Genomic DNA, 27,996 nt, shown 5'->3' with positions numbered 1-27,996 from the left:
GCCGGGCCCGGGGCCGGGGCGGGTCTGAGGCCGGGGCGGTGGTCCCCGGCGGCCCGCGGCTGAGCCGCGGCCTGTTCCCGGCACGTGGGGCCTGCTCCCCTCCGGTCACGCCCGGGCCGCTTCCGCCGCCGTCGCGCGTCTGTGCCCGGCGGCTCGGCGAACACCGGCGGGGACGGGCCCCGCGGCTTCGTCCGCCGAGCCGCCCGCCATGCCGCCGCCGGAACCGGAGCCGGAGCGGGTGCCCGAGTCGGTGCTGGAGCAGTGGCGGCAGTACAACGAGACCGAGCGGCAATGGGGGCTGCGCCGCCGCTTCATCCTCCGCCACCTCCACGGCTACCCCGGCGCCGCCATCGACCAGCTCCTCTCGCTCTCCGTCCTCTGGACCAACCACGTCTTCATGGGCTGCAGGTGAGGCCCGGGGGGAGGCCGTGAGGTGGGCCCGGGGCCGGCCGTGAGGTGGGCCCGGGGCCGTGGGGCGGCCCTGAGGGAGGCCCCGGGCCCGGAGGCGGCCGCCCGGGGTGGCCGTGGCGGTCCCCGGCCGCTCGGCCCCGCTGTCTGCCGGGGCCTGGCGCTCGCCGTCAGGCGGGGGTGCCCCGGCGTGTCCCCGCTGCTCCCCTCCGGGGCTCCCGTCGTGGCCCGGTGGTGCTGGGCTGGATCCTTTTAAAAAGTAACGCCGGGGGAACTGGGGCCTCGGAAGGGGCCGGTGCGGGAGAACTCCGGGTTCCTGGGCGGCTTTCGTTGCTCGGATACGCTCGGATTTGTATGCGGAGGGGAGCAAGCTGCTGAAAAAGTGTACGTGTGTTTTGAAAGTAGTTCTTGATGTCCCACCCCCGAGGATGCCTTCAGCACGTGGTGGTACGCTTTTTGTAATTTAACCGAGAAGAAAGTATTCCTCTGAGCGTAAAGCAGCCGATAAAATCGCCTTGAAGCTCGGTTTTTCTGAGAGAAATAGGCCTGGTGAATGGAAGAGGTATCCCTTCACCAGGATTACTCCTAACGTGCAGAAAGCACCTTACCGTAACTAGCAAGGTTGTGGAGATCTGCAGAAACATCACCCATGTCCTGACTGACACTTTTGCTGTTGTGATTATTTTTAACTGGACATAAGGCTTTAAAGACAGAAGCAACTGCTTAGCAACTAACTTCAGCAAATTGTGCAGTGACAGAGGAGCTTGTAAACACTGAAGGAGGTATAGTTTGGCTTTTATTAAAGTGGCTATCCCAAAGCCTTGTCAGGGACTATTTTGTGTCATTTGTACAGAGCCAAGTCAACATCTTTAAATGTAGAACTGCACGTTTTCTTATTTCTTTCTGGTCCAAGTACTAAACTGCTCTGCCTTGCAAGCACCAAAATTGAACGTAGTTTTAAAACAGCTTCAAATTCCAAAGCTCAAGTAGTATATTAAAATTGAGCATATCTTCTTCTTAAGATATAGTCTCTTTGGTCCATTAGCTCATCTTAATGTGTTTACGCGCTGTCTTAATGGAGCGTCTTCTTTGTGATGGTGCTTTTGGGAATCAATGCAATAATACGGTTAGAGGGTGCTGATAGCAGAAGTGAAGAACTATGTGGCAAGATCTCAAATCCTAAAAAAATGATGCAATTTAAGCCTGTAAGTGCACATACTTTCCCTGATGAACATCTCTACCTACAACTCTCAAGGGAGACACGAGCAATAGATTTAGGCATGATGCAGTGCAGAGCGGTTATCAGTGAGGATGTTTCCCCAAAGCTTGCGTTGCACACGAACGTGAACACACTGCACAGGCACGGTGAACAGGCTGTGCTGTTAAAGAGCAGTCAGCAGCTTTACTTAGAGTTGTCTGGGGAAGTAGCAGCTTTCTCTGGAACTGCTGTCTCTTTTGCTGCTTGGGAAGAGCTGTTGTTGCTGTATCAAGTGAATAAGTTCAGATTTGGGGGGATTTTTGTTGTTTCAAGTTGGTTGGGTTTTGGTTTGGTGGGGGTTTTTTTGTTTGCTTTTTTTTTTAATGTTGATCATTTGCTAGCTAAAGACAACCTGTTTGTCAGAGTAAATACAAATCAAGAGTCTTTGCTGATGTATTCTGAGGGAGTGTTCTGCTGGGGAGAATGCCCAGAAGACTTAGAAAGCATGGCCTATGAGGAAGGAGTTAAGTAACAGGATTCATTTAGTTTAGGGGTGGATGAGAGAAGATGCACATATTCTCAGATGTGTTAAAGGTGGGTGCAAAATGGGGGGAAAGCATTATGCTCCAGAGCTACTTGGATTGGGATAAGAGGTAACGTATTTAGGTCACACCAGGGAGACTTTAATTATGCATTGGAGGCATGGGATTCCTCTGCCTCCATGTGCAGTCTCCACAGCTTGAGACTTCTAAGGCCAGGTTAGACAAACGCATGTTGGGACTGGTTGATCTTCCCCCCAGGCAGAAATCTGAGCCCCAAAACGTCTCCATCCTTTGTGAAGAAGAGTGACACATGTCAAATCTAACGCTGTTCTTGCACCCTGCTGGAAAAGGGCATCGTCCTTCAGGTTCCCATCACAGGTAATGTACTCTTCTCCCTGTAAGCCAGAGAGAGGAGTAGAGATTCCTACCCCTCTCCCTTCTGGCTGCAGGAGGATGAGGGGATCACCACTGTCCGCCTCCCTTTGATCCCTCTTGGCATTTTCTTCCCATGCAGGGTTCCACTGCCTCTCTGCTGGGGGCTGAGCTGTGCTCAGTACCTGCAGGTGAAGCAGGGACTGCAGTAGTGTGTTTAGAGTTCTTGCCTAGTAATTCAAATGGATCTAATTTCTGCCTGGCCCTCTGAATCAGGAACAGGAAGGGCATTTCTTGAGTGGAGAGTGAGTAGATTTCCAGAGCCCTCGGAACAGTAGTATTCAACAGCTGGTGCAAGTTATTGCAGCACTAGCTGTTGGAACGGTTCTGGACTCCTGTCTGTGGGCAGTGACCTGATGCTTTTGACTTTTGAAGGTGAGCGCACCATGGAACAGGTGCAAGATTGCTTTTTTTTCTTCCTGAACCATAGTGCAAAGCTGTCAGAGGCTAGTTTCAGGCCATGTTTGTAGCTTCTCCTTGGTTAGAAAGGTTTGGGTTTTTTTTCTTGTTCAGCTTCAGCATGCAAATGGCTTGAAAACATGTGAGAGATCCCCAGAGCAATGGAAAACTTAGATGGTTAGGGATGTAAGGCCAAGAGGGATGGGGTTGTACAGTGTGTGTCCTGCCTATGTGGAACTGCGAGTGTGCTGCAGCAGGGTCAGGGATTGCACAGAGCTGGTTACAGCCACCTCACCTCTGTCCTGGCTCAGGGATTTAAAACGTTTCAGTTACAGCTACCAAGCTAGAAATTAGTATGGCTTTTTAAAGAGTAGTCGATAAAGGCTGAGCAGTGCCTTTGTCATCTGACATCTGTGATTTCAATATTGGTGACGTGCAGTCTGTGGCTGCTGACCCAGACAAGACTTGGGTGTCAGTCAGTCTCTCCTGCGCTTAGTTCACTGAAGCTGCGATGCCCATGGAGACTCCTCCTTCTCCATGCCTCTGCGTTCCTAGTAGCTCTGCCAAATGTTATATTTTGACAAATAATGTATTTAAGTTTAAAACGCTGTCAGTTTGGTGGCTGCATGGTTTGTTGTTCACAAATGGGTTCACTTAGAGCCAGGTAGCTTGTTAGCTGGTGTGCAAGCTGTCTGCTAGCACTGAACTAGCTACGGCATGAGGCCGGTGGTCAGGTCCCGTGTTAATACTCCAGAAAAATCAGGGGGAGCATCTCCCTTGCACCAGGTACTATGTCTCGGGCAGCTTTAGTTCTTGTTTTGCGTAAAGCTTGTGTGTGCATGTGTGTGTGTTGCCCCTGTGGGACCAGCTCTAAAGTGGTTTGCTGTTGAATCCACACAGATATGGCTTGCAGGTCATGGAGAAGGTTCTCAAGATGGCTGAAGGCATCGATATCGGGGAAGTGAGGACATACGAGTTGGTCCCTAGCAGGAAGCTAAAAAGATACCACTCTCCATCTGACAGTGAGTATACCTGCCTGTGTGTCAAAGGAGACGCCCTTCCCTGTCACTGTTTGGCGGGCATTATTGGGAGCGTGGGGACAACAGTGTGCCACGGGGCTGCCTCCGAGAGAGCCAGCATGGCAAACTGAAGAGAAGCAACCATGATGTAATCTGCTAGACTGCAGCTGTTTCCCCTCCTCTGCCATGTTGTGGGGTGTGCATAATTCATGCAGAGTTCCCTTTTTGCTTAAGAAAATATCATTTTTCATTGAAATTACCAGGTAATTGATTTTCGACACTGATAGTGGTAGGAATTGAATCTATGTAATGAAATATCTGTCTGCCCTTCTTCACTGTAGTGAGGGGCGATGTTCTGACCTGAGAAGGGATTGTACATGTGCATGGAGATGTGGAGTTCCGCTTACTGATTTTGAGTTATGACCTGCCGGGAGCACTGTGGGAGAGAGGTTTAATTTTTTTTTACCTCCCTACTGGGCCTGGAAGAGTCCTGCATATGTCAGCCCAGTCCCATGGTCTCAGGGGCTGATGTTCCAGCTGTAGCTTTTTCCAGTGGAGGAAATGCAGCAGGAAGAGAGGGCTGGCAGTTCAGTGGCTCCATCCGCTGGCTCCTCTCCTCCAGCACCTTCAGAGCTCCCTGCCCTCTCTCCGGAGGTGTGCAGATGCAGGTTGTGGATGCGAGCAGGCAGGCCCTTGCTTTGTGAGGAAGCGTCAGTCAGTAGTTCGGCTGTTTAAAGCACAAATGGTCAGACAGCGCAGGACTCCTCTAGGCTTGGATATATCTCTAGCTCTGCCAAAGTTTCTTCCCTTACTTTGACACCCAGCAATTTTTCTGTGCTTCCATGGGCCAGCTGCAAAACTGAGGAAAATGCTGCTTTCCTCCCATGTTTTGTCTGTCTCTCAGGCAGCAGCTCTGAGGGGTGGCGTTCTCTATTGCACATTACACAGACAGCATAAAGAGTTGTTTTGCTGGTGAGAGCCTTTAGATGCTGCTGCAGCGCAATCATCAAAATACCAAATGGAGCAGGAAATGTAAACCTTGCCATAATTCATGAAAACTGACAACCAAAGGATTTAACGCATGCGTATGAGCTTTGTCACCTGATTTAAATATGTTTATGCTGTATGCGAAGTGGTTTTTTCATCTGCAATGAACTAGGCTATGATAAATACAATATGGTAGTGTGATGTCTAGACAGATGTGTTGCCTGACCTATATTACAGTTGCACATATTGGCATTGGATTAGGCAGCTCATTCCAAGGCACTGAGGTGGCCTTTTGCTCCCTGATGGAATTACACACATGTACCACTTCAGGGGGCTAAATCTTTCACAGGAGAAGTCTTGTATAACCATCTTTTAGATGTAACATATTTGCTTATCAGCTATTTGATTCTCAATTTCTGCAGTAGCTGTGCATATCAGAATATTCTGCCTTATTTGCATTTCTTCTGGCTAGGAAACAAGAGGTCTACCAGTGATGTGTAATGGGCCCCCCCCCCAGCCACTGCAGCTGTCGCCTGAGGCTCGGGCAGATTTCTCCATGTTTGGTGTCCTTTAGCCAAGCGTAGTTACATTTACAGAAAATACGCTTTTATTAATGCTGCCATTAACAGCCCTTTGTGTTTTGGAAAGGAGGGTTCAGTATCTCTGCGTTCCTCCATCAAATGAGAAGACCTGAAGGTAAAGTAGTTTATCTGAGATCAGCCTGCAAGCCTGCGGCAGAGTCAGAGCTGAGGCTCTAGTCCCGCTCTGGTGTTCTGTCTTACTGGCCGTAGTATTTACTTGTGTTAGTAGCTTTGAATGGATTAACTTCAGAAATGACTGGATGGGTTCAGTGGGCAGTGTTGGGGGGCAGAGCAAGCAATTCGGACCTAGAATCCACATAACTAAATACGTAGAGATTTTTGTGTGGTAATTGTGGAGCTGGAAATACCATTGTAGTGACCTGCGCAAGAATGAATGGTCTTATTTGATCAATTCTGAATGTCTTTGGAAAGAAACCTTCTGGTTTGTGGCAAAGAAGTGGAAATCTTGTGTTCAGAGCTTGCAGGTTCCTCCTGGAGATTACTCTGTGAAAACATTTGTCTCCCTGTCATGGCATATATTGGTAATTTTATCATTTTCTTTCACTCTGTAGGTCCAGAGCTGGAAGAGATTCCTGAGCCGCCCAAAAAGATGGTCCCCAGGTTCCGGGTGCGACCACGTTTTGAACCCATACACTTTGTCACCAGTGCTGAGAAGGATGACAGGAAGGAAGATTCTCTGGATAACCAAATGCAGGAGGTGAACCAGGAGGCAAATACAAACAGCATAGCGCAGCCAGCTGAAAATTGTACAAATTCTTTTGCGAGTGCACGGGAGGCGGATCCCCAGCTCTCCAACTCAGCTGGGTTTGGCTTTGCAGGCCAGGCAGCAGCAGCCAAGAAGGCTGTCAATAGTATGGACTCCACCACAAGCAGCATGTTGCAGGTGGCAGTTTCTCCTGCAGCTGTCCAGTCTGCATCAGAGACTTTCCCTCCGTCAGCTATAATGCTGAAGCAGAGTTTTATCGAGAAACTGTCAGCAGCTATCTGGAAAAATCTTGCGAACCCAGATGCAAACACTGGGACCGATAAAATTAACTATACGTATCTTTTGACACGTTCAATTCAGGCGTGCAAGACAAATCCTGAATATATTTATGTTCCTCTGAAAGAAATTGCCCCTGCTGACCTCCCCAAGAGCAAGAAGCTCTTAACAGATGGCTTCGCTTGTGAAGTGCGATGTCAGAATGTCTACCTGACCACCGGTTACGCCGGCAGCAAAAACGGATCCAGGGATCGAGCCGCGGAGCTGGCAGTCAAGCTGCTGAAGAAGTCTGTGGAAGTTAGAGTTGTTCAGCGGAAGTTCAAGCATACCTATCACGAAGACTTGGTGGTGTGCGAGGCAGGCGTGAGTCGCCCAGATTTCCCTCCTGCTCTCAAACCTCATGAGGAGTTCGTAGTTGCCAACAGGGACTGTGTCCCAATGCAGCCTGGTACTGAATCTGTAAAAGGTTCCACTAATACCAACAAACATTGGACTAGTTTCGTCCTCACAGAGAATGCCAGTGACGCAATAGGAATACTTAACAATTCTGCCTCATATAACAAAATGTCTGTTGAATATAAATATGAATTAATGCCCAACCGCTCGTGGCGTTGTCAAGTGTATCTGCAAGATCACTGCCTAGCCGAGGGGTTTGGCACTAAAAAGACCAGCAAGCACGCAGCAGCTGAGGAGGCATTGAAAATTCTGCAGAAGATGCAGTCAAATATAGCAGCCATCAAAGTGACCCAGGTTCAGAAAGTGGGCTGCTCGTCGCGGGGCTCCGGAAGGAAGAAGGACCTGAAGGACCTCGTGGTTTATGAGAACTCCAATAATCCAGTGTGTACGCTGAATGACACCGCCCAGTTCAACAAGATGACGGTGGAGTATGTCTTTGAAAGGATGACTGGCATGCGATGGAAATGCAAGGTGCTGCTTGAAGATGAATTCATCGCAGAAGCAGTTGGAGTGAAGAAATCTGTCAAGCATGAGGCAGCAGAGGAAGCCGTGAAAATCCTCAAAAAGACTCAGCCAACTGTTGTTAATAACCTGAAGAAAGGCACCGTCGAAGACGTCATCTCCAGAAATGAGATTCGGGGTCGATCGGCAGAAGAGGCTTTCAAACAGAAGATCAAAGAAGACAACATTGGGAATCAAATTTTAAGAAAGATGGGCTGGACAGGTGGTGGCCTAGGGAAAGATGGTGAAGGAATTAGAGAGCCTATTTCAGTGAAGGAGCAGTTTAAAAGGGAAGGACTTGGGCTTGATGTAGAAAGGGTGAACAAAATCGCTAAAAGAGATATTGAAGAGATCATTCGAAACTATGCACGCTCAGAAAGTCACATTGACTTGACTTTCTCTAGAGAACTGACCATGGATGAGCGGAAGCAGATACATCAGATTGCCCAAAAATATGGTCTTAAAAGTAAATCTCACGGGCAGGGGCACAACAGATACTTGGTGGTAAGCAGGAAGCGGCGCAAGGAAGATCTGTTAGACCAGCTGAAGCAGGAAGGCCAGGTTGGGCATTACGAGCTTATTATGCCTCAAGCAAACTGAGGTTAGGCATCCCATTTTACCGGAGACTGAGCTTCCTAGATACTCGATTAAAGAAAGAGATGCTGCATTTTTCTTGTTGTGGGTTATATTAACGTTCAAGTCTTTCACTTCGTTAATATAATTTCTAAAATGTTGTTAGACGTTTAGAACTGACCAGGTTCTGTTCAAGTATATTAGCACAACCCAAAAGCAGTAGTGCTGTTACTGTATGTGTCTTTGATATTACTTGTTCCTTCACATTTTAATAGTTTTGTAATAGCAAAAACACATGTCCAACGAGAAGGAATTTGACATCATTTAAAATTATAGTTCCCTTATTCTTCTTGACCAAGGAAGGAAAAAAAAATGCCTTTTTTTTTTTTTTTAAATAAAATAATAAAAAGCAAAGGAAATGCAGTGTGGGGGAATAAACCTGTATGTAAAGTTGGTATTAATGACAATAAAAATAAAGTTTTATTTCTGGAAAAAAACCCCAGGATTTGTCACACTTTTTATTAAAAAAAAAAAAAAAGTGTGAAAACTGCGTTTATTCTTGAAAAATATGCATAGTGAGGTCTTGTCTCTGCTGTGTACGTATGTAGAGAGATGTCCTTAACCAGTTTAACAGTACAGTTTTATTCATAGATTTCTACCTTGGGTCTCGCATACTGAGAATTCCTGAATGCACCTTAATCATCAGTGTATCCGACTGAGATAATTCCAGTGCGTTTTTACCTTGCAGCGCTGCTTGATATGTGCAGATACCATGGTGAAGTGTGAAATATAAAAACTGGAGGTAAATGCAGAGCCCACGCTCAAAGATGCTCGTGTAGCTTGTGGGGACTGTTATATAACTTATTTTTTTTACTTTGAATATAAGCTCTTTAATCCTGAGCAAAGTCAAATCTGTGCCTAATTATTTCTCTGCTCCATTACTGTACCTGTGCTTGTGTACGTCGAGGGCGATTCGCAAGTAAACTTTCCGGTGTTGCTCTGATGCGTGATGCGAGTGCGACATCTCTCCAGGACTGACACGCGCTGCCGGGAGGCCGGAGCGCTTCTCGCCGGGGAAGCAGAGTCCGACCTCCGCCCTGTTCCGCCAGCAGTACCACAGGACACGGTGCTCTGTGAGCCTTGGAGGAACGCTCGCTTTGTGCTTGGAAAACATAGAGGTTTGGAATTGACCTTGGAAGAGCCAAGAGTGAGACGTGCCTAGAGGCGCTGGGTTTTTCTGTCACCAGTAGGGTGATGACTCTTTAGGACAAAGCCGATCCTAATGAAGTATTGTCTGTTCTGTTGCCTTGTGTCTTGGTTATCACTTTTGGTTTTCTGCTGCCTGTATTTGCCCCTCCATCTTTTTATGTCATCCTCTAGCTTTTTTCCCACCTCCTGCTCTCTTTCTAAATGCTCTCAGCACTGAGGAGGGGGTGACTGACCTCTACTGATGAAGCAGAATATCCTGGTGACGTGCAGTCAGAGGCATTTCCATCCCCACAGTGTGAAAAGGAAGAGGCTGCCCTGGCAGGTAAGACTTGCTCAGGGAGAAGGAGCATTCCCTCCTCTCTTTGCCTGGCTGGCTGCAGCACAGCTTCTGCTTAGCCTGGCCTTCCAAAATAAAAACGTGCTGCTGCTGTCTCTGTAGAAAAATAATCTGGCAGTTAATTCTGGAAGTATGTTGGTTTTGTTGTTTGTTTTTTTGTGTGCACTATTCCCTCTCTCAACTTCTGAATGCTGGGCTCTAGCAGATGGTGATGTAGGTGTAGAAGAAGCCTGGTCCTTTCTAGGCAGATATTCCTGCAAGCAGGAGTGCAGCTGCCCCCTCCCTAACTTGGATATGCAGCAAGTCTTCAAAGTGTGGTGGTGCTGAGAAAAGCAGCAAGAGCACCACTGCAGTATTTGGAATGAAAAAAATGCCTCTTTTGGTGGCGGGGGGTGGCTGGCTAAACATAACGGTGTCTCAACAGGGGTAGGTGTCTGGCTTGAGCCTGTGCAGGGCGTTGCTTTTCCTCTCCAGGGTGCCCGTTTTTGCCGAGGGCAGTACCTCTGTGCAGGACCCGTCTGTTGCCTTCCTGTTTGGTGAGTGGCTGTAGGGTTGGATGACTGGGTGTTACCAGTTTGAGCTAAAGAATTGCCAGCCTCGCCATCTCCGGTGTGGTTACGTAGCCGTAAGCTTTCTGGAGAGCCAGTACGTGGTTTAAAATGTATGTTTGTGTATGAAGGACTTACCTAAGAGGGGTGTAAAGGTGAGGTGGGGTTTTTGCAGATTGGTGCTGCTCTTGTTTCTGGCTGCCTTAAAAGAGCCCACTCCATCCTTTTTAGTGACTAGCAGGACAAATACAAAAATGGAGGGACTGAGGAGAGGTTCAGTGACGTTAGAGTGACTTGGAGCACGCAGAAAGGGTTCTGCTCGCAATAGCTTGGCTGGTACAGGGGCAATGGTTGAGATGATGCTCTTGGTTGGCTTCAGTCATCCCTATCAATGCAGGTGGTGGGGCTGGGTTTTGCTTATTTGCACTGGTCTATAACTGGGCACAGCTAAGGCGCTCATTGCTTGACTGGCTCTGACTTGGGGAAGTCTTGCACAGGGAATGCTTAAGAAACAAAAAGACCATTACTTGAGGCAGACTCACTCTGTCCTGCCTTCTCCACGCACACCCAAGAGATTGCCACATCTGGCTGTTATCGGGGTCCAGTTAAAAGACACTCTGTCCTTTAACAAAATGAGCAAGTGTAACTTAGGCAGGACTTCAGGGGTAAAAGGCTGCTCCTTGTAAGATGAAAGGCCCATTCAGGGGTATGAGCTGTTACCACAACAGGTATAAATCCCGATTTAATTTTTTGAAAGAGCCTGGCAGCTTCTATCTTAATTGCTAAGCAGCAGTACCAGCTTTTGTTATGTGTCAGTCATTTTAAATCCTGTTCTCCTCCTTGTAAGACAGGAGAAAAATAAATGTGATTCCTCCATCAATTCATTACTGCACCTGTTAAGTTGCTGTAACTAACGCGTTATCACAGGCTCCACTTTTGTCAATGGTTCACTCGTAGGCATGACATGGCCCTGAGCTTCCTGCAAGTGCTTTTTTTGCCAAGACTTGTGTCTGTTTCTCCACTTCTTTGCTAGTTAGTTGATCCTGGCCTGTCTTTCTTCCTTTGCCGCCTCCTTCTGGCTGGAAGGGCCGAGTTTATTCTCCCTGCACTACAACTGGCAGAGCTTCTGCCCAAGCACAACAACTGCCCAGAAGGTAGGTTAGGAAGTATTTCGCCATCCTGCTGTAAGAGTCTACCTGGAGCTTGGATCCCACAGCAGACTCCTACCCTCCCAGTTAAAATAACCACAGTTATACACCTCTTGCCTATTTATACAATAAGCACTAAGGTTACACTTTATTTACAACTTTTGAAAAATGTACAGTTTCTTACATGGGTTACTTGTGCAAAGTTAAACTTCTCAACTAACAGACCAATGTGCACACAAAAGACACTGGAACAGTGGACAACACAATTGTAGGTTTCATCCCACACTGCTGCTTAAGGTACTGTATCCAAATGTACAAACTTAGCCTTACAAAAAAAGTGAGTCTGGACTTACAAATGTTTTTTCAGTTGAAAAAATACTTTCATAAAACTGAAGGGAAACTAACCCAAGCATGCAGCAGTAGCTCACACAAACCACACAGTCATCTACGAAGAGCAGAAACTGCAGAGACTCAAGTGCCTACCCCGTACTTTATTCAAACTTTCCACAAGGCTAAGTTGGATCCCAAAGAACTTATCTTTCTCAGCTAAAGATAAGGGGCAGGAAAAAGACGCTGAAGGAGAGTAATTTCACCACTGGAACACTTCAGGTTTTACCTCTTCCTTAATGTGGAAGGACTTTTGCTCAGAGTACCACAGCTCTACCTGGTTTTGCCCAGTAATGCCTCAGTGACAGGACTATAGAAACTTATTGAAGCAGTCTCTCTAGGCATGTCCTTTAAAATAAAATTTAAAAAAAAAAAGGGGGAGGGGTTGTTTCTCACCCTCAGCAAAGATCAAAATACCACAACTGTAGAGATTTATGTATATCTGTACATAAATCTTGCATGTGAAGTGCAGAAGTAACTAGCATTCCACAGTCTTACTAAATATTTGAATAGGAATCAATTTAAGAGTTGGGGTTTTTTTTCCATGAGTAAGGAGTTGATAAACCAATACAAAAGGGAAACGAGAGGTTATCTCTTCACTCAGTACTTACAAATGCAGTGGGGTCTAAACCAATAGAGGTAAATGACCAGCCTGGACACATCAGCACTTTAGTTAATATCGGTTAAAAAATGTGTATGTATATAAACATCCCTTTTATCAAGCTACACATAAGCATCACTGTGTATAACACAATTACAATTAAAAGCTTAGTGTACACTACAGAAATGCACAATACTGCCCTAAGACTGGAGAGGGACCACAGAAAATGAATTCAGCATCAGTAACTCTTTTGCAAGTAACCCAAGTACAGAACACTTGACTTCAAAGTGGGTGCTTTCTGATGTCCAAGGAGAAGAAGCTTCAGCAAGGGAGGGTGGCAACAGCACAACAGCTATTCTGCTTTCAAAGTAAATGCTAGGAGGAAAAAGATGACTCGGACACTTTGTTTATTTTCCTCATCAACAGAGTGTTCATTTGCATCATCCTGGGTCAACAGTCACGCCAGCTCTGTTCTACTATTGCAGAAACCCGTTTTTCATATTCCCGCTTATTCTCTTGGTATAGCTGAGCTGCCTGGCTGTTTGCTGGACTGTTAGGATTTGGCTCATCCAATAGAGACTGCACGAAGAGAAAAAGATTCTTAGGCACCTGAAAGTATGCATAGTTTTCCAACATAATCCTTAAACTATCCCTCCCAGTGAGAGTGCAGAAGTTCATCTAGATACAGGTAAGGTACACTGCATTATTCCAAGTGTAAGTTACTGGAAGCTTTCGCTATCTTAGCAGTGCAGCTGACTCTTTAAGTGACAGCCAAGCAGCAATACCCAAGCAGTGCAATGGCTGGATGGGTCCTTTCAGTGACCACCTCCTGTCACTGTCCGGTCAATTTCCATCTGGGAAGTATTCATACTTTAGCAAATATCAAGGTATAGCTGCTATACTGGCTATTGGGAGAAAAAACAAAACAAAACAAAACACCCAAACATTTTCCCTGAGCTGTTTTTGTCAAAGCATCCTAATTTCATTCTGCTTTTTCATGCAAAGTTCTTTTTACCTGTATGGATGTTAAGATGGAGGAGACATCGTAAGTAGGACTCCAACGATTCTGAAGAATATCCAGACATATACTACCATCTGCATAGACTAGAAAAGGTTCAAGAAGAATGGCTTAAAACAGAAGTTGTACAGCTACTCAGTTTTTTCCTAGTATTGCGTGATTCTGGAAACCTACATACTGACAAACGCTACCAAAATCAGTGGTGTCTGACAGACTTAAATCCAGCAAACAAGCCTGTAGCTATGAAGAGGTGAAGCTTGTCACCAACAGCTACCTGAGGTGTTTAAACTCAACCCCTGCTTATTCTTCAACATCAAGCTTCTCTGTGACATTGTAACTACCACTATGGAAAACGATGAATAGATTTTAAGGCAAAAAAAATTTAAACTACCCACAAGTGAACCAAATGAAGAACACAACTAAAAAGCTGTTTACACATTAAGATTTCGCCAGAAAGTATCTACAACAGTGTCTAGTCACCCTCCTCAGGGCAGCTTTAGAAGAACCTTCCCTCAGTGCACTTTACCCACACATGCTTTCTTGCTACATTTTAAAGTTTCCAGTATTTCTTCACAAAGCTTATTACTTGTTTGGAGGCAAGGAATACATCTTCAACCTTTACTTGCCAAGGAAGGGGATTAATTAAATGATCTTACTATCACCAGTTATAGTTGGAAACTAGCAGTACATTTCAAGGTATATCATTCTTACAGGCATTTTTGGGAAGTGATAAAAGACAACCACGTTCAGCAGTGTCATTATGCTATGTATGCAATACGTATAGACCAAAGTGCAAGGCACTGCTATTTAAGTACAAAATATTCTTCTGTAAGGTCTAACAACAGGCAGTAGAGAGAGAAGAGTGTCTCATCAATACTGTGCTGTAACACCTGAAAGGTAAGAGGCTCCTTTTATTGCCCCTTTCACTTCAAGCCTGAGCAGTGCTCACATATTCATCCTTACCAACCCTACACAGAACCACAGTGGAATTTTGCTAGCTTATGAGATAGTGGAAGCTTTTATAATAAATAGACCTTTTTCTACAGCACTGTAGCAAGCTATAAAAACACCACCACCACCACAACCAACCCAAACAAACAAAAAAAACATTGTCTAAGTACTTACCATTGGGATGAAACATTTTAGAGACAAATCGAACAGTAGGTGGCTTATTCGGATATTCTTCTGTGAATTCTATTGTGAGTTTGAAAGTTCCTGGAGTTGAGAGAGAGACAAGTAACCTTTATTCAGAATGAATTTACACAAGCGATGAGTAAGTAGCATCCCTCCACAAGCACAAACTCATACTATTGTGCTCATATATGCATGTTAGATATGGAATACGGATTGCTCAGTCCTACAATGATTCTTCTACTCTCTTTGGAGTTAATCATTAACTCTGAAGTCTTAGACAGTACTGGTAGGAGAGTTTCTCCTATGACTTACCTTTACTGCCAAAACCACCGCCCCAGTCAAAAGGTTTGTGCAAGGAAATAAATCTGCCCTTCCACAAAGCCTAATCCCAGGGCACTGCAAAACCAACACAAGTGGGTGTATAACCAGCTGTGTAACAGGCCATGATTTAGTAAGTCCTAGAGACTGGAACATGCTATCATGACAAGGACCTTCTTATTTGTTTCCTGTTTAAATTTCAAGAAAATACATTTCTATCAGCAACTGTTAGGTAATCAGGTCTTATTGTAGAAAAGTAGTAACTGAAAGCAGCATCCAAATCAGACACTTTAAAATCAAAATCTGATCATTTACTTCACACTAACTAGTCTTTCTTTGAGAAAGACTGATTAAGCAGAAACAGAAAACTGTGTAGTTAAGTCCCAATCCAATCATTTTGACAGCCTGCACCAACATAAGTTATTTTAGCCCTTCTCCTCAGGCTATGACAATCTGAGAATAAGAAGTCTGTCAACTAAACTGCATAAATATGGGTCCAAGGGACTAAGTACTGCTAGTGATTCAGATCAGTAACTAAGGAACTCTACATACTCCACTTCACTTCAAAACGTGCAAGCTTCTCTTTACCGTGCTATCACCTCAGACCAACCAATCTGGGAGGTAGTTCATGAAGTTCCTGGGTATGCCCAGAGAGAAATATCTGAAGCACCTTCCTATAAATATATAGCTTTCCTATAAAAGGAATGTACCTTACAGTAATAGCTGTAACAAGCTGCCAGGGCAGACATACCACCTTTTTTGAAAAGGCATTCTTATGTATCAGTGACAGGTTTTTTTTCCCCCCAACACTCAGTGCCCAAATTAAAACTCAGGGGCTGATATGAAGTTCATCCTTGCTTCCTACTGTGAGGGAGTTTTCCAGCACTACTATAATTAATGTAGTCCTTTGTTTGGCTGGCAAACGTGCCAACAGCTGGTGGCCAGAGAACAGATTTTGCAAGCCCTTTTCCTTTTTTTTCAGATCAGCAAGGACCTGCAGTATTTCCCAGGGACTCCTTCCTTTATAAGGAGATAAACTATAACATTGAGTTACAAGAAGTGAAGGTCATTGCTTTGACATTCCAGTTTGCACACAGTACAGATGCTTCAGAGCTTTTCCGTACAGCAGTGGGAAGTCTCAACATCCTAAAAATAAGTTTTTGCATGTTTGTTAATTATTAGCAGCCTAAGAACGTAAGAGCAGAGAGCCAACAGCATGCTATCTCACTGTAAAACAAAAGGAACAAGAGTAGTATAGTTAAGATTGTTCAAATTAGCACAAGTCTGCAGTGGGGCTTCAGAGCTTTACTCCAGCTAATCCAGAGGCACAGAGCCAGATCTGAGATCAGTTTGAAAGCCAGCACTGGAAAGTTAGTAACAACTTCTACCAGCTGTGAACATCAGCTCAGGACTACCCTTCCTTCCCTACACAGCAACAATCCCAAGCAATATTGGCCCTTTAGAATCGAACACTTAGAGATTTGATTCTAAATCGTAACGATTCCCAGCTCTCCCTGCCCCAATTCTGGTTCTCAGTAGCCTCCTTATGAAGTAGGAAAGCAGGCGCTTTGTGCTGTGGAAGAGTGACTAAGCAAGCAGTAGGCTGAAAACTGAGCACAAACCATCAAATAGCAGAGTTCAACAAGCATACTTGAGAAAATGAATGCTATTCTAGAACACTGACTGAAGTGGGAGCAGAGGGGACAGATACGATGGCCAAAAAGCGGTAACAAGGGCAGTTTGGTCCTAGAATCCATTTAAAACTACTGAAAGAAAGGGAAGCTATCTGTCCCACCAGGGACAGGACAGCATTACTTTTAACACAAATCTGAGCGAGTGGTTAGACAGCTTCCAACTGGAGCATCTACCTACTCAAATTTCCAAGTCAAGACCCAGAGTGGCAATGGCTCTTTGAAAGAGCTCCACAGTACGCAGCACCTCATTGCTGAGCTTTATGAAAGGACAAATCCAGAGATTCAATGAACCAAAGTCCAAGGGTCACTCACACTTAAAAGTCCACATGAGTGAAACAGGTATCACGACACGCACTGCCTTCAGCGTCCAGTCTCTTCTGTCACTAATTTTAAAGCTTTCAACTGGTACTCCTTGCAACTTACCCTAGACAGCCAATTTTAAAACAGAAATTACCATATTCACTGCCATTATTGATATTAGGATCATCACTGATCTTAGCAGAACATTCACTTCTCCCTCTTGTACTTACTTACCTTGTTGATCTGTCTTCTCCTACCTCGGGACGTGAGTCTCTCACGTGGCTAACAGGGACGCTTCTCCACGACCTGTACGCTGGCCCGAGTAACCCCCACCAGAGCAGCACCCACGTTCCCGTCAGGCCCTTCTCACAGCAAGGAGGGAGAGCACTGTTCCACTGTCCGTAAAGCATGGACGATTTCTTCCTCTCCCATGTGAGAGTACAGAATCCATATTCCATAAGCAACAAACCAACCATACAGAAGGTAAATGCCTTGCTTTCTCAGTTCAAGCCTCCTCCACCATCACAGAAAGGCAGGATACTACAATAGCTGTGTTACTTAACTCTGTCCAAGCCAGGAATCCTGTACTAACCGCAATATCATCCAGCTTCAGAGAAACAGGTCTGAAGGACTGGGAGAGCCTGGGTTTCCATCACTGTGACAGCACTACCACTTTAGATGCCACACACATATAGATTCATAGAAATATAGTGAAGGGCAGGATAAATATCCCCAGGGTCCTACTGCAGACACCTGCAATCGAATCCTCTTAAACCAGAAGATGGAAGTTATGCTGCTGATCTAAATTAGTAGTTGCTCCTAGGCCAAGTCAGCCTGCGTGCCGAGTTGTGAAAACACCCTCTAAAGTCTGGGGGTGGAGGGGAGGGAGTGTTGTTAGCTGCATTATGCTGCACAGCAAGTAAACAAACATGTTTGAACTTAAGGTTTTCAGTTCAGACAAAGCTAAGAAACCTCAGAAGCTGCGACTGGAGAAGGGCCTCACCCGAATGAGGATAAAGAACAGTAATTCTCACAAAATTATTGAAATTATTACACCTCTAGTTCAACAACAACCACAAAAAAATTCACAGGCTACTTTCACAAGAACCAAGGTATCTGAAGTCTTAAGAGTATCACCAGGAAGTCACAGAGCCTAAAAACGAAAGTACAAAGCAACTTCTGCCCTGCAAAGGCTTCCTGAGAAGGATTACAGAGCTCCAGCGTACCTCTGACTCATAAGGGCCTGCACAGTTACAAAGCAAGCCCAAACTAACAGCTCAATACTGTTAAATAAGAATTCCCTTAATTTCACCTACATTAAGCTAAACTGCATCTGAACTGTGCTACTCGACTCACTTAAAGGAAAAGCACAGCCGACGCACCAATACACCCATATCTCTAGGCACCACTTAGTATTTTGTTATCTAGCACAATGCAAGATATGTCCCAGAGAAAAGGAGATAAGCATATCCTGCAACACAAGATATATCTGTTTTCCTGAGTGCATACTGTGAAAACGCACACTTTGCTATGAAAAGAGCAATCCATCACACACTGAGATTATATTATTAGATCAACCAAAGCAGCAGGACAGCAGTAGCAGACTCAAGCATCTGTTTGAACTTCAAACTGCTGTGAGTGCAACATGTCCTAAGTATATGAGATAAAGACACAGTGCTGCCACAGTGGAAAGCACAGAGGAAATCAGGATGTCGGGGCTCTCAAAAGCAGTCTCCAACCTTCTGCAACTAAATGGAAATATATGAAAAAAAGCCCTTATAGCATCTGTTAACCCCACACTGAGCTGGAAGAGCCTGAATGTGGAAACAATCTCCATTTTAGCACACTGCAAGGAGACAGCTTTCTCCTCCAAACAGTGAATCACTCTATTAGGGGCAGTGCTTAGGCAGAAGCTAAGCAGCTCTAGCAACCCTCACAGAAGTTTAAGGAAGCCCTTAGACTTTACAAGATGAGATAAGAGAATACATTTAGTCTATCTGTTCTATTATGCGATGTTATGGAATACTCAAGTTCTAAACATTAGACTTCTGAAGGAGCCACTATAGCAAGTTTCTTAACTAATCTAATACGTTAAATAAAGTAACTGGAGTCTCTGGAGTTTTCTTCTGCCTGAAATACTTAAAATCCTCAAAATCTTCACAGGAAAAAAAAAAAATCTGCAATTTACAGGCATGCCCACAGGTGCTACCTCCAAGGATAAACAGAGACAAAGGAGTTAGCCAAGAACAACATAAGAGTTAAGGAATTTTTCCTATGCTTTTATCATGAGTCATGGAGACCTAGGATTAATTATAGCCTGCACTGAAAGTATCTTAAAAAAATGCATCACTGATTTCAGTTAGACAGTATTTCATGTCTAACAAGTTTTCACAAAGATGCTGAAGTATTCATACAGCATCAGTAAAGCTATAAAACACAGTAAGGCCAGACAGAAACTACTAGGACACAGGTATGTTACAACGACCTGTTTAGTCGGCTTTTGAAGTTAGAAAGTCCTTTCAATCTTTAACCCTGAATGATACTGACTGTAGCAGAGTGAAGTAGATGCCAAGAAAAAAAAGAAAACAACTCAAAAAATCTGTTCTGAACTTCCTCAGACATTCAGCCCATTTCCTACTTCAGCTGACTCACGTCAGGACTTACTCGCACAGCACTTCCAGCATCAGAAAAAACAGAACTCAAACCAAATGACAGTGGTCCTATACCAGGTTTTTGACAGTTCTCCCACATACGAGTGTCCCTAAAACCATGATCCAGGGTTCAACAGAAAAGCGTGGAGATCCTTAAAATGGTACATTAAATTAGGCTTAGGATAGTCAGATTTAGCTATTGCAAGCAAGCCCCTCCAAGCCAATTTGTACGTTTCTGTAAGTCAGCGTAGCAATATAAATCCACAAGCCTTTCCTGGAGTAGGACTAACAAAAAAATAATAAAAAAATTTACATAAGTCCAGCATACGGATGTGTGGTCAGGGGAATATGCACCCGTGCCCCTTCTCCGTCCCCAGGCCCACACCTGTTGCAGAGCCCACGGCAGGGACACACCAAGGCCGTGTCAAGCTGCAGCAGTTTACCCCGAGAAAGCCAAACACCGGGCCCGTACGTAGCCCCCCACTTACCGTCCTCGAAAGGGGTCCCCTCGGGCCTAGAGGAGGGAAGAAGCAGAGCACAGCGTTACCCCGCGGGCAGCCCGGCTCTCACCGCCCCCCGCCCCGGGAGGCAGACCGGCGGGCCCCCGCCGCCTGCCGCCCCCGGCCCCCCGCCACCGCCCCGACTCACCCGAAGATGACGGCGTTCCACACCATGATGTTGTTCTCGGAGGGGGCCCCGCTCACCCCGGCCGGGGGATCCTCCTGCAGCCTGCGGGGGGCACAGGGAGGGCTGAGGCGCCGGCCCCGCCGCCGCCCCCCGCGCGGCCGGCGGCCGCCCCTGCGCAAACAGCGTAACCCAGGCAGGTAGCCACCCGCCCCTGCGCAAACAGCGTAACCCGCAGGCGGACGCCGTCGACCGGCGCTACGCAATCAGCGGAGCGCGCCCTACCCCGCCGCCATGTTGTGCTGCCCCCCTCCTCCCCCGGTAGCAGCCGGGCCCGTCGCCCTCCTCCCGCCCGCCCTCCCCTTTCCCCTCAGCCGGCGGCCTCGGTACCTCTTGAAGTCCCGCATGAGGCGCCTACGGGCCGGAGTGGACATGGCGGGCTCAGGGTTATAGATCACTCATACACTATCAGAGGGAGCACGGGGCGCCCAGAGACGACGGCGGCGGCAGCGAGCTCCGACTGAGGCAACGGCAGCGCTGACGAACAGGAGCGATCGCGGCCTCTACCACTCAGGCTGGCGCGGGGGGGGGGGGCACCGAGGCGGGGGGGGGGCCCTGGGCTCTACCGACTCCTGCGCCGGCTGCCGGGCGATCCCGGGACGTACCAACGGAGCGGGGAGAGGGGGCGGAGCCGGATGTCGCTGAGCCCCCGGAGCAGCCTCTACCACCGCGGCGCGGGGGCGAGGGGGCGGTGCCTAAGGCGGGGGGGAGGGCTGTACCAACGGCCGTGGCGGACGGGGGTGGAACGTGGCCTGTGACGTCACGGAGGGAGGGCAGAAATCCAAAACATCGCTCAGTACCAGCGACTGCGAAGAAAATTAATTCTGCCCCAGCCAAGACCAGCACAACCCGCTACGCTGCACTTTCTGCCTCCACAGAGAGCTCTTTCCGAGGGGAAATAACCTCTTTTCTACCTTTTTTTTTTTTAATAGCCGTTGGGAGTAAAGAATTTCTCTCAGCTGTTGCCTAGGGTAGACGGGATAGGCCCTGCTTTTCGACCTCATCCTCGCTTGTAACCTCACGTAATACAGCCGTGCGCGCAGCAGGCTTCAGCAAAAGACACAGGGAGGAAGACCCACCGCCTTTCGCAGAAGCTGAAAGAAAATAATAAAAACACCGCTTTTTGTGGCCGCACTGAAAAGCTCCTGTCCTTGACCCTTCCCGCTCTTGCCTGCGCAATAAGGAACGGATGAGCTCATGGCGATTCTCAGGAAGACACTTTGTTCTGTGCCTTGCCTTTCGGTTCGCCAGAGGTGCCCGTTCGTTGGCAAGACAGACAGATGTGCCCATTACGCAGGCAAGACAGATGTGCCCGTTGCCCAGACGAGACAGACAGACAGACGTTCCCGTCGCCCGGCCGGTGGCGGAGGCGCGGGCAGAGCCCGAAACGGGGTGCAAAGGGAAACGCCGTGACCGGCTCCCCGCTCCCCACGGTTCGGAGCACCTCCGTGCCGAGTTCAGCCTCGCTTCTTCGTTAAGAGGAATGGCGCCAAGGCCTGAATTTTGCCGTTGCCCTTTGCGTTTAACGCGCGACCACGCCGTGCCGCCCCGCGCTCGGAAGCGGGGTGCCTGTACCCCCTCCGCTGCGCACCAACGTCCCCCTCGCTTCCCCTTGACAACGTCCTAAAAAAAAAAAACAAACCAAAAAAACCCCCAAACCAACCCAAAAACACCCCAGCGGGGGGCATAGCGCCTTCAAAAACCTTGGCGGGTGGAGCCGAGCTGCTGCGGGGGCCGGGCCTGAGGAGAGGCCGGGCCTGAGGGGAGGCCGGGCCTGAGGAGAGGCCGGGCCTGAGGGGAGGCCGGGCCTGAGGGGAGGCCGGGCCCCGCCGCCGCCGCCATGCCGAAGGTGGTGTCCCGCTCCGTGGTCTGCTCCGACACCCGTGACCGCGAGGAGTACGACGACGGGGAGAAGCCGCTTCACGTTTACTACTGCCTGTGCGGGCAGATGGTGCTGGTGCTGGGTGAGCCGCCGTGAAGGGAGTTGTTTGGGGGGGGGGGGAGGACGGGGACGCGGGCCGCCGGCGCGGCGGGTGTGGGTGCCGGTCCCGCCGCCAGCCTGTGGCCGCCGCTGTCCCGCAGACTGTCAGCTGGAGAAGCTGCCGATGAGGCCGCGGGACCGCGCTCGGGTGATGGACGCTGCCAAGCACGCCCACAAGTTCTGCAACGCTGAGGAGGAGGAGAGCGTCTTCTTGCGCAGGTGGGCCGAGGAGGGGGTCTCAGGCCTTCGCCTCCGCCGACCACCCCCCCGGTCCCTCTGAGACCCCCTCCGCGGCCCGGGGAAGAGGTTACCCTGGTCTGGCCTTGCCTCCTTCACCCGGCTGGGGCCCATCAACCAGCGCCTTCGCGCTCCCCTCAAGCTCTCCCTCTCTCCCCCAGGCCCGAAGGCATAGAGCGGCAGTTCAGGAAGAAGTGTGGCAAGTGAGTGACGACCGTGGCTCCCGAGTGATTTCTAGAAGCCGTTTGCGAGGTAACCGTAGGAATGCAGAGCCTGGGTTTCCCCCCCAGTTACAGTGTGTTTCTGTTTCCAGGTGTGGACTGCTGCTCTTTTATCAACACCAACAGAAAAATGCTCCCGTGACGTTCATTGTTGATGGCGCTGTGGTCAAATTTGGCCAGGGTTTTGGGAAAACAAACATATATACTCAGAAACAAGAACCTCCCAAAAAGGTAATCGGCTTTAGAGAAGTAAAAAGGCTATCTCTGCTTTTCAGAAGGGTGTGGTGAGTAAAATCACTTAATGGCAGGGGCAGAGCAGAGAAAAGAAAAGAAAGAAAAGGACCTCTAAACAATGACTCAGTTTGGTGTGTTCTCCCCATCTGCCTTCAGTTTTCCTTTACAGAGCAGCTTAGAGTCTTAGCACTAAAGGAAAGCAAAATAAACTTGAAAATCTAGACTGTGCCTGATGCTTAGGCTCAGTTACCAGAAAGTTTCCATTTGCAAGTAGGTCACGTTGCTAGTCTGCACAGTGATTCTCAAAATCTGGCTCATCTGTTGTATATCAGTGAGTTTGCTTCTGATTAATGACAGCTCTAAGCCCAGAAATCACTGGGGATAATTCTCCTTTGCCACCCACAGAGTTCAGGTAATCTTAATGACTTGCAAGAGAAGACTTAAAAGCTTTGGAGGGGGAAGTGATCCCTAGCGGCACAACTGTTGCCAAGGTTTAACAAAATACTCTGCTTCTTACCCAGGTGATGATGACCAAACGGACCAAAGACATGGGCAAGTTCAGTTCTGTCACAGTCTCCACAATTGATGAAGAGGAGGAGGAGATTGAAGCGGTGAGCTTTGTCTGCCCTTAGTGGCAGTCACACCTGAACTGGGCAGCTGTCTCAGACACTGATCAGAACCAGTGATCGTCTCACCATTTGGATAAGGTGTTACTTTGGGGTTTGCTGTTGCAAATGACACTGTATGTGTTTCAGAGGGAGATTGCAGACTCCTATGCCCAGAATGCAAAAGTGATTGAGAAACAGCTGGAACGCAAAGGCATGAGCAAAAGAAGGCTACAGGAGTTGGTGAGTGTTTTCATCGGTGTTGAACGTGAATCCCTGAGATCTGCTGGCGTTGTACACAAAAGCTATCTTGCAGATCGGACTACAAGTACAGAGAGGTCCTGGTACAGTCATGGGGAACTTGTAGCTTGTGAGGATGACTTTTTCCTTTACAGGTTTTATAGAGATGTTCTTCTAGTCCTCCTGAACTTAAAATCATATGCAATTACCTATAGAGCTAACTGAAGAGCAGAAGCAGAGCTTTTGCAGGGAGAATTTCTGTGACCTGTTGGACAAGGAACGAGGGAAGGGGAAACCAGGCCATGGCTTTGCCAACCAGAGCACCCCTAATGCTGTGCTCTCAAGCCTGCTTGGCAGAGCAGGGCTTTGCCATGAGGTGTCAGGGCAAGCTAAGGCCCTTGTGGAGGACCTGCCAGCTCAGCTGCTACCAGAAGGGTCACTTGAAGGATTAATGGCAAGAACATCACAGCTGAACTTACCTGCTGTGACAGGAGAGGAGTAGATGGGGGTGGGGGGAATGTGTAGCTTCCACCTGAGGATAGAAAGTATGAAATTGTCTCCTGTGCAGTTAGTCTTGGACCTTTTATGATTTTAAAGGTAGTCCTCATTATCTACCTCAGGGGAGGAGGGAGTCAGCAAAGAACTTGAGCTACTCTTGCTCCTGGTGTGAAAAGCTTGCAGTGGTCAGACAAGACCAAACCTTACTGGAGCACTGAAGGCAAACGTATCCAGACATTATTTCATTCTGTCTTAATTTTCTTAATCAGGCTGAGTTGGAAGCCAAGAAAGCCAAGATGAAAGGAACTCTGATTGATAACCAGTTCAAATGAAACGCTGCACATCTGCTGGGTATTCAGAGGCAGGAGAAAGCTACCAGGAGCTATCGCAGATCTGTCAACAAAGCAGAAGTAACAGACAACATTCAAGGGCAACGTGCTGCCACCAGCTTGGAGGATGAGTACCTCTCTGTCCTAACTGATGATCTGGTACCAATTGTAATTACTCCAGCGGTACTGGAGACTTTGCTGAAACTGCAGTTCTCTATGGACCCAGTGTTACAAGCAAGCTGTTCCAGCCAGAATATTTACTTCTGGGAGAATCTTTGCTGGGTGCCTTCCTGAGTTCAGTGCACCTTTAGATACCTGTCTTTTTGTTTTGGTAGTTTTCAAATGTGTAAGATTTCCATAAATGTATTAGAAGAGTAGGTCAACTGTACAACAAAGAAATCGTTATAAAAGTAAGCTCTGCCTGTTGTTCATTTTGTTATTTTAAATGTGTCCAAAACATGCAGCAGCCTGAGAGACAACGCGATTCCAACACAGTCTGGAACAACTCAGATGCAAGGCTTGGGGACCGCGCTGCTGCTCACCCTGACCAGCCAGCACAGGCTTGGCTGCAGCTCTAAGTCTCAGCTCCTGTTGACCGTCGGAAAGGCGCAGTTGTACAGAATTACACTGTCCCAACGGATACTGTCCGATACAAGAACATGAAATCCAGCCCGGTTTTAAACTACTGAAAACAAAAACTGCCTGCATGTTACACCACTAACAAGTACAAATATATAGTTGGAAGCTACTGATACGATTGGTGATCCTTTAATGTAGAATACAACCGCACGTCTGAACTAACCTGTTCTGCAAAACAATATCAGTATCTGGAGTTCTAAAATGTGAAGGAGAAGGAAAAATTGTTTTGAATGCACTGACCACTAAGGACTTGGATAAAGACAACATTAAGAATTGGTGTGTAAAGTACCTTGTTTGGGAAGTAATATTTTGTGTCTCTTATGTGACATAGTAATAGTGCTTTATGGCCCATGTCTCTGTTGCTCTACTTGGGATTAAATACCGTGTTACGGATTTCAACTAAAATACTTTTCCTAGGGTGTTCTTACTCTACCAAGTATCGTAAGATAACATGAGCAATGAAGAAGATGCTTCATCTCCCACAATTATCATGGAAGACTTTCTATAATCAATAAAGATTTTCTATCTGGCTTTGTAACCCTGGCTGGGAAAACTCGGGTCTGCTTAGCCTAAGGATGTATCCTTCCTTTCTTTGGGAAAATAAGGTGTAAGGGAGGGAGTGAACTCTGCCCCAGAGCTGGCAGATTGGGATGCGTCCGTCAGTCCTGTGACAATTTAAAGCCAGGCTGGGTAAACCGTGTTCAGGTTAACTCAAGCAGCGCTGATCTTGTCCCCTGCTGATCATCTGCTAATCTGAGGCCTATTTCCAGAAGCCTACGCCCAGTGGCTCTTCACTTAAGCAATTATAAGGTGGTGTGTAATACTTAGGAAGGGCAGGAGGGATGAGTGGGTACAACTCCGTTACACAAACCCCTTTTCCAAGTGTGGTAGCACAGTGCAGCCGGGTGAGGGCCCCAGGGTGCCTCTGGGAGGGACCCAAGCTCCAAAGAACCGCAGGTTGGTCTCTATAAAAATGAGGAAGTTTTTTCCAAGCTGGAGTCAAAGACTTTGGAATTTGAAAAGAGGTTGTGAACCACATGAGGTCTGCTGGGATGCGGACTGCTTCGTCTCCAGTTGTAATAAAGGATGAAGTACGGCCGTTCATGCTTCAAGTGACACCCAGAACAAAAGCTGACTTGGGGACAGTGTGAGTTACAGTTAGGGTTAAGGTTGGGAGTGACAAAACGCAGGGCTTCAGCTGATGTGGGGCTGCCAGGAGGGTCTAGGACCAACTTTGCAGTTCAGTGAGGCACAAAGAAAATTCAGTGAGTGCACAGCTCAGCACAAGTTGTCTAAAGCAGCAGTTACCAACTGCCATCAACTTGCTCAGCTGCGCACCTCGAGCATTGAGGCAGCGTTCACAGCACAGCACAAGCACCTCTCCTTTCTGGCTTTTAGAGGACGAGCCCATGTTCAGTCAATCTTTTTCATTCTTGTTGTCAGAGATCTGCCTAGTTCGGCTCAGGACTTGCTCACGGACCCAGTCGGAAAGGGGAGTATGTAGTTTGTCACGCTAGCAGTCCCTGAGATACTTCTAATACACTCTAGTTACGCAGTCGGTGGCCGAAACAACTCCAACACAGAGAATCTGATCCAATACGTTTTTAAGTATGTATTTCCTACCCTAACTAGATCTAGGTCACAACAATTTAAATCAAGTTGGGTTTTTCATTTCTAGATCTAAATGAATTAAAATATGTTAGCTGACTACAGCAACAGGAAGCAGAGGCACCTAGTTCAAATGCTTGATTAAATGGCCTATTATAATAGATAAAACTAGCCGTTCTGTAGTTTCCCACACCCTGGTAGCAACTGGGTCATCTGCAGCAGTGTTTAGACCAAAGAAAAGTCAGATTTTGTGGTACCGTAAAAGCCAACATTAGTTTTTATAAATCTGTAAATATAGGTAGGTGATTGATAGATTTGTTTGTTTAACTGAGCACTATGTTGTACATAAGAACTTGTCCAGATGCAGAGGTATTGCAAAGCAAAGTAGCATGTGAAATAAAAGCGGAGAGGATCTGTTCCAAAAATAATGCCACACATGGCCAGACATAGCTTAGTGTGTTTCATGGCTCAGTCCAGTCCAGTTTCCAAGTGCGTTTGCAAGAACCTAGTCTGAATTACCATGTCAGAATAGCTCCATGTGTAGCAATGCTGCCTTGTTCCTCATAACCTGTAAAAAAAAAAAAAAAAACACCATGCAGTTTGCAACTTGCAAACACTGAAAAGAAGAAGAATGGCACATCTGACTTCGTTGGTGTTAATTGCAGCTGTACCTGGGGAGCAACACAGGGTCCTCCCCGCCTGCCTCCCTGCACACAGCTGGTGCCATCACAGAGGCTCCAGGGTGCTGGATAACACTAAGGCTTGTTCAGAAGCTGGTACGTGACCAGGTGGCTGGACCATGTGCAGAGCTCAGCCTCGAAACCTGAAGGCAAATATTTCTGGTCAGCTATTACAGCTCTCCTTGCACTGTGCTCTGTGTTTCTGCTATTTCACCTGCTAGACTGGCATATAGATGGCTCGCTCTGACTCCCTAGACTATTGCAATGAATATTAATAAATGCATGCTAACTTTTTTGGGGTGTATGACAATGCGATCAGCTTGGGAACAGCACTGACCGATCAGCCTAAATCAAACTAGACCCAGCTTTTGCTGGTGTTACCCTAAAGAGCCCCACAGGTCCGTGGGGCACTGCCACATCGAGGCATCTAAAAATCTAAAATAAAAATTACGGGCTTGTTTAAAAGGCTGCAGGGCTGGGCTCCGAGGGATGGGGGAGGAAACCTTGTAGCTCTCCACTGGGGAGATTTTATGAACCTAGCTGGCCACAGCATGCTGGCTTTTTGGGAGGATTTAAAGGCACAAGTGGCCAATCTC

General features: G+C 47.2%; 3 protein-coding genes across 10 annotated transcripts; 2 read left to right on the top strand and 1 right to left on the bottom strand.

Annotated features, from left to right (window-relative positions):
• Positions 1-88: 88 nt before the first annotated feature.
• Positions 89-8,491, top strand: NKRF (NFKB repressing factor). 7 transcript variants are annotated; one of them, XM_029996460.2, is made up of 4 exons: positions 305-408; positions 2,407-2,526; positions 3,880-4,001; positions 6,139-8,491. In XM_029996460.2, the coding sequence occupies exons 2-4, from the start codon at positions 2,459-2,461 to the stop codon at positions 8,124-8,126; spliced, it is 2,178 nt and encodes a 725-aa protein (XP_029852320.1). In that variant the 5' UTR covers positions 305-408; positions 2,407-2,458; the 3' UTR covers positions 8,127-8,491. The 7 variants fall into 7 exon arrangements, with proteins under 7 accessions (XP_029852319.1, XP_029852320.1, XP_040974843.1 ...); XM_041118909.1 differs by lacking the exon at positions 305-408 and adding an exon at positions 646-1,190; XM_029996459.2 differs by lacking the exon at positions 2,407-2,526 and having other exon boundaries at positions 89-408.
• A 2,966-nt stretch (positions 8,492-11,457) lies between these two features.
• On the bottom strand, positions 11,458-20,774 carry UBE2A (ubiquitin conjugating enzyme E2 A). 2 transcript variants are annotated; one of them, XM_041118914.1, is made up of 6 exons: positions 20,459-20,774; positions 20,093-20,173; positions 19,933-19,958; positions 14,473-14,562; positions 13,345-13,457; positions 11,458-12,908 (listed from the first exon to the last, which is right to left on the bottom strand). In XM_041118914.1, the coding sequence occupies exons 1-6, from the start codon at positions 20,500-20,502 to the stop codon at positions 12,780-12,782; spliced, it is 483 nt and encodes a 160-aa protein (XP_040974848.1). In that variant the 5' UTR covers positions 20,503-20,774; the 3' UTR covers positions 11,458-12,779. The 2 variants fall into 2 exon arrangements, with proteins under 2 accessions (XP_040974848.1, XP_029852322.1); XM_029996462.2 differs by having other exon boundaries at positions 13,345-13,433; positions 20,459-20,753.
• A 1,131-nt stretch (positions 20,775-21,905) lies between these two features.
• STEEP1 (STING1 ER exit protein 1) lies at positions 21,906-25,650 on the top strand. Its single transcript, XM_029996461.1, has 7 exons — positions 21,906-22,092; positions 22,211-22,328; positions 22,508-22,549; positions 22,660-22,798; positions 23,323-23,412; positions 23,557-23,649; positions 24,414-25,650. The coding sequence occupies exons 1-7, from the start codon at positions 21,969-21,971 to the stop codon at positions 24,474-24,476; spliced, it is 669 nt and encodes a 222-aa protein (XP_029852321.1). The 5' UTR covers positions 21,906-21,968; the 3' UTR covers positions 24,477-25,650.
• Positions 25,651-27,996: the final 2,346 nt, after the last annotated feature.

The sequence above is a fragment of the Aquila chrysaetos genome, chromosome 21 (genome assembly GCF_900496995.4).
Source record: "Aquila chrysaetos chrysaetos chromosome 21, bAquChr1.4, whole genome shotgun sequence".
In the NCBI taxonomy this organism is placed as follows: domain Eukaryota; kingdom Metazoa; phylum Chordata; class Aves; order Accipitriformes; family Accipitridae; genus Aquila; species Aquila chrysaetos.
The sequence above is the reverse complement of the archived record's forward strand: the minus strand, read 5'-3'. Positions and strand labels throughout refer to the sequence as shown.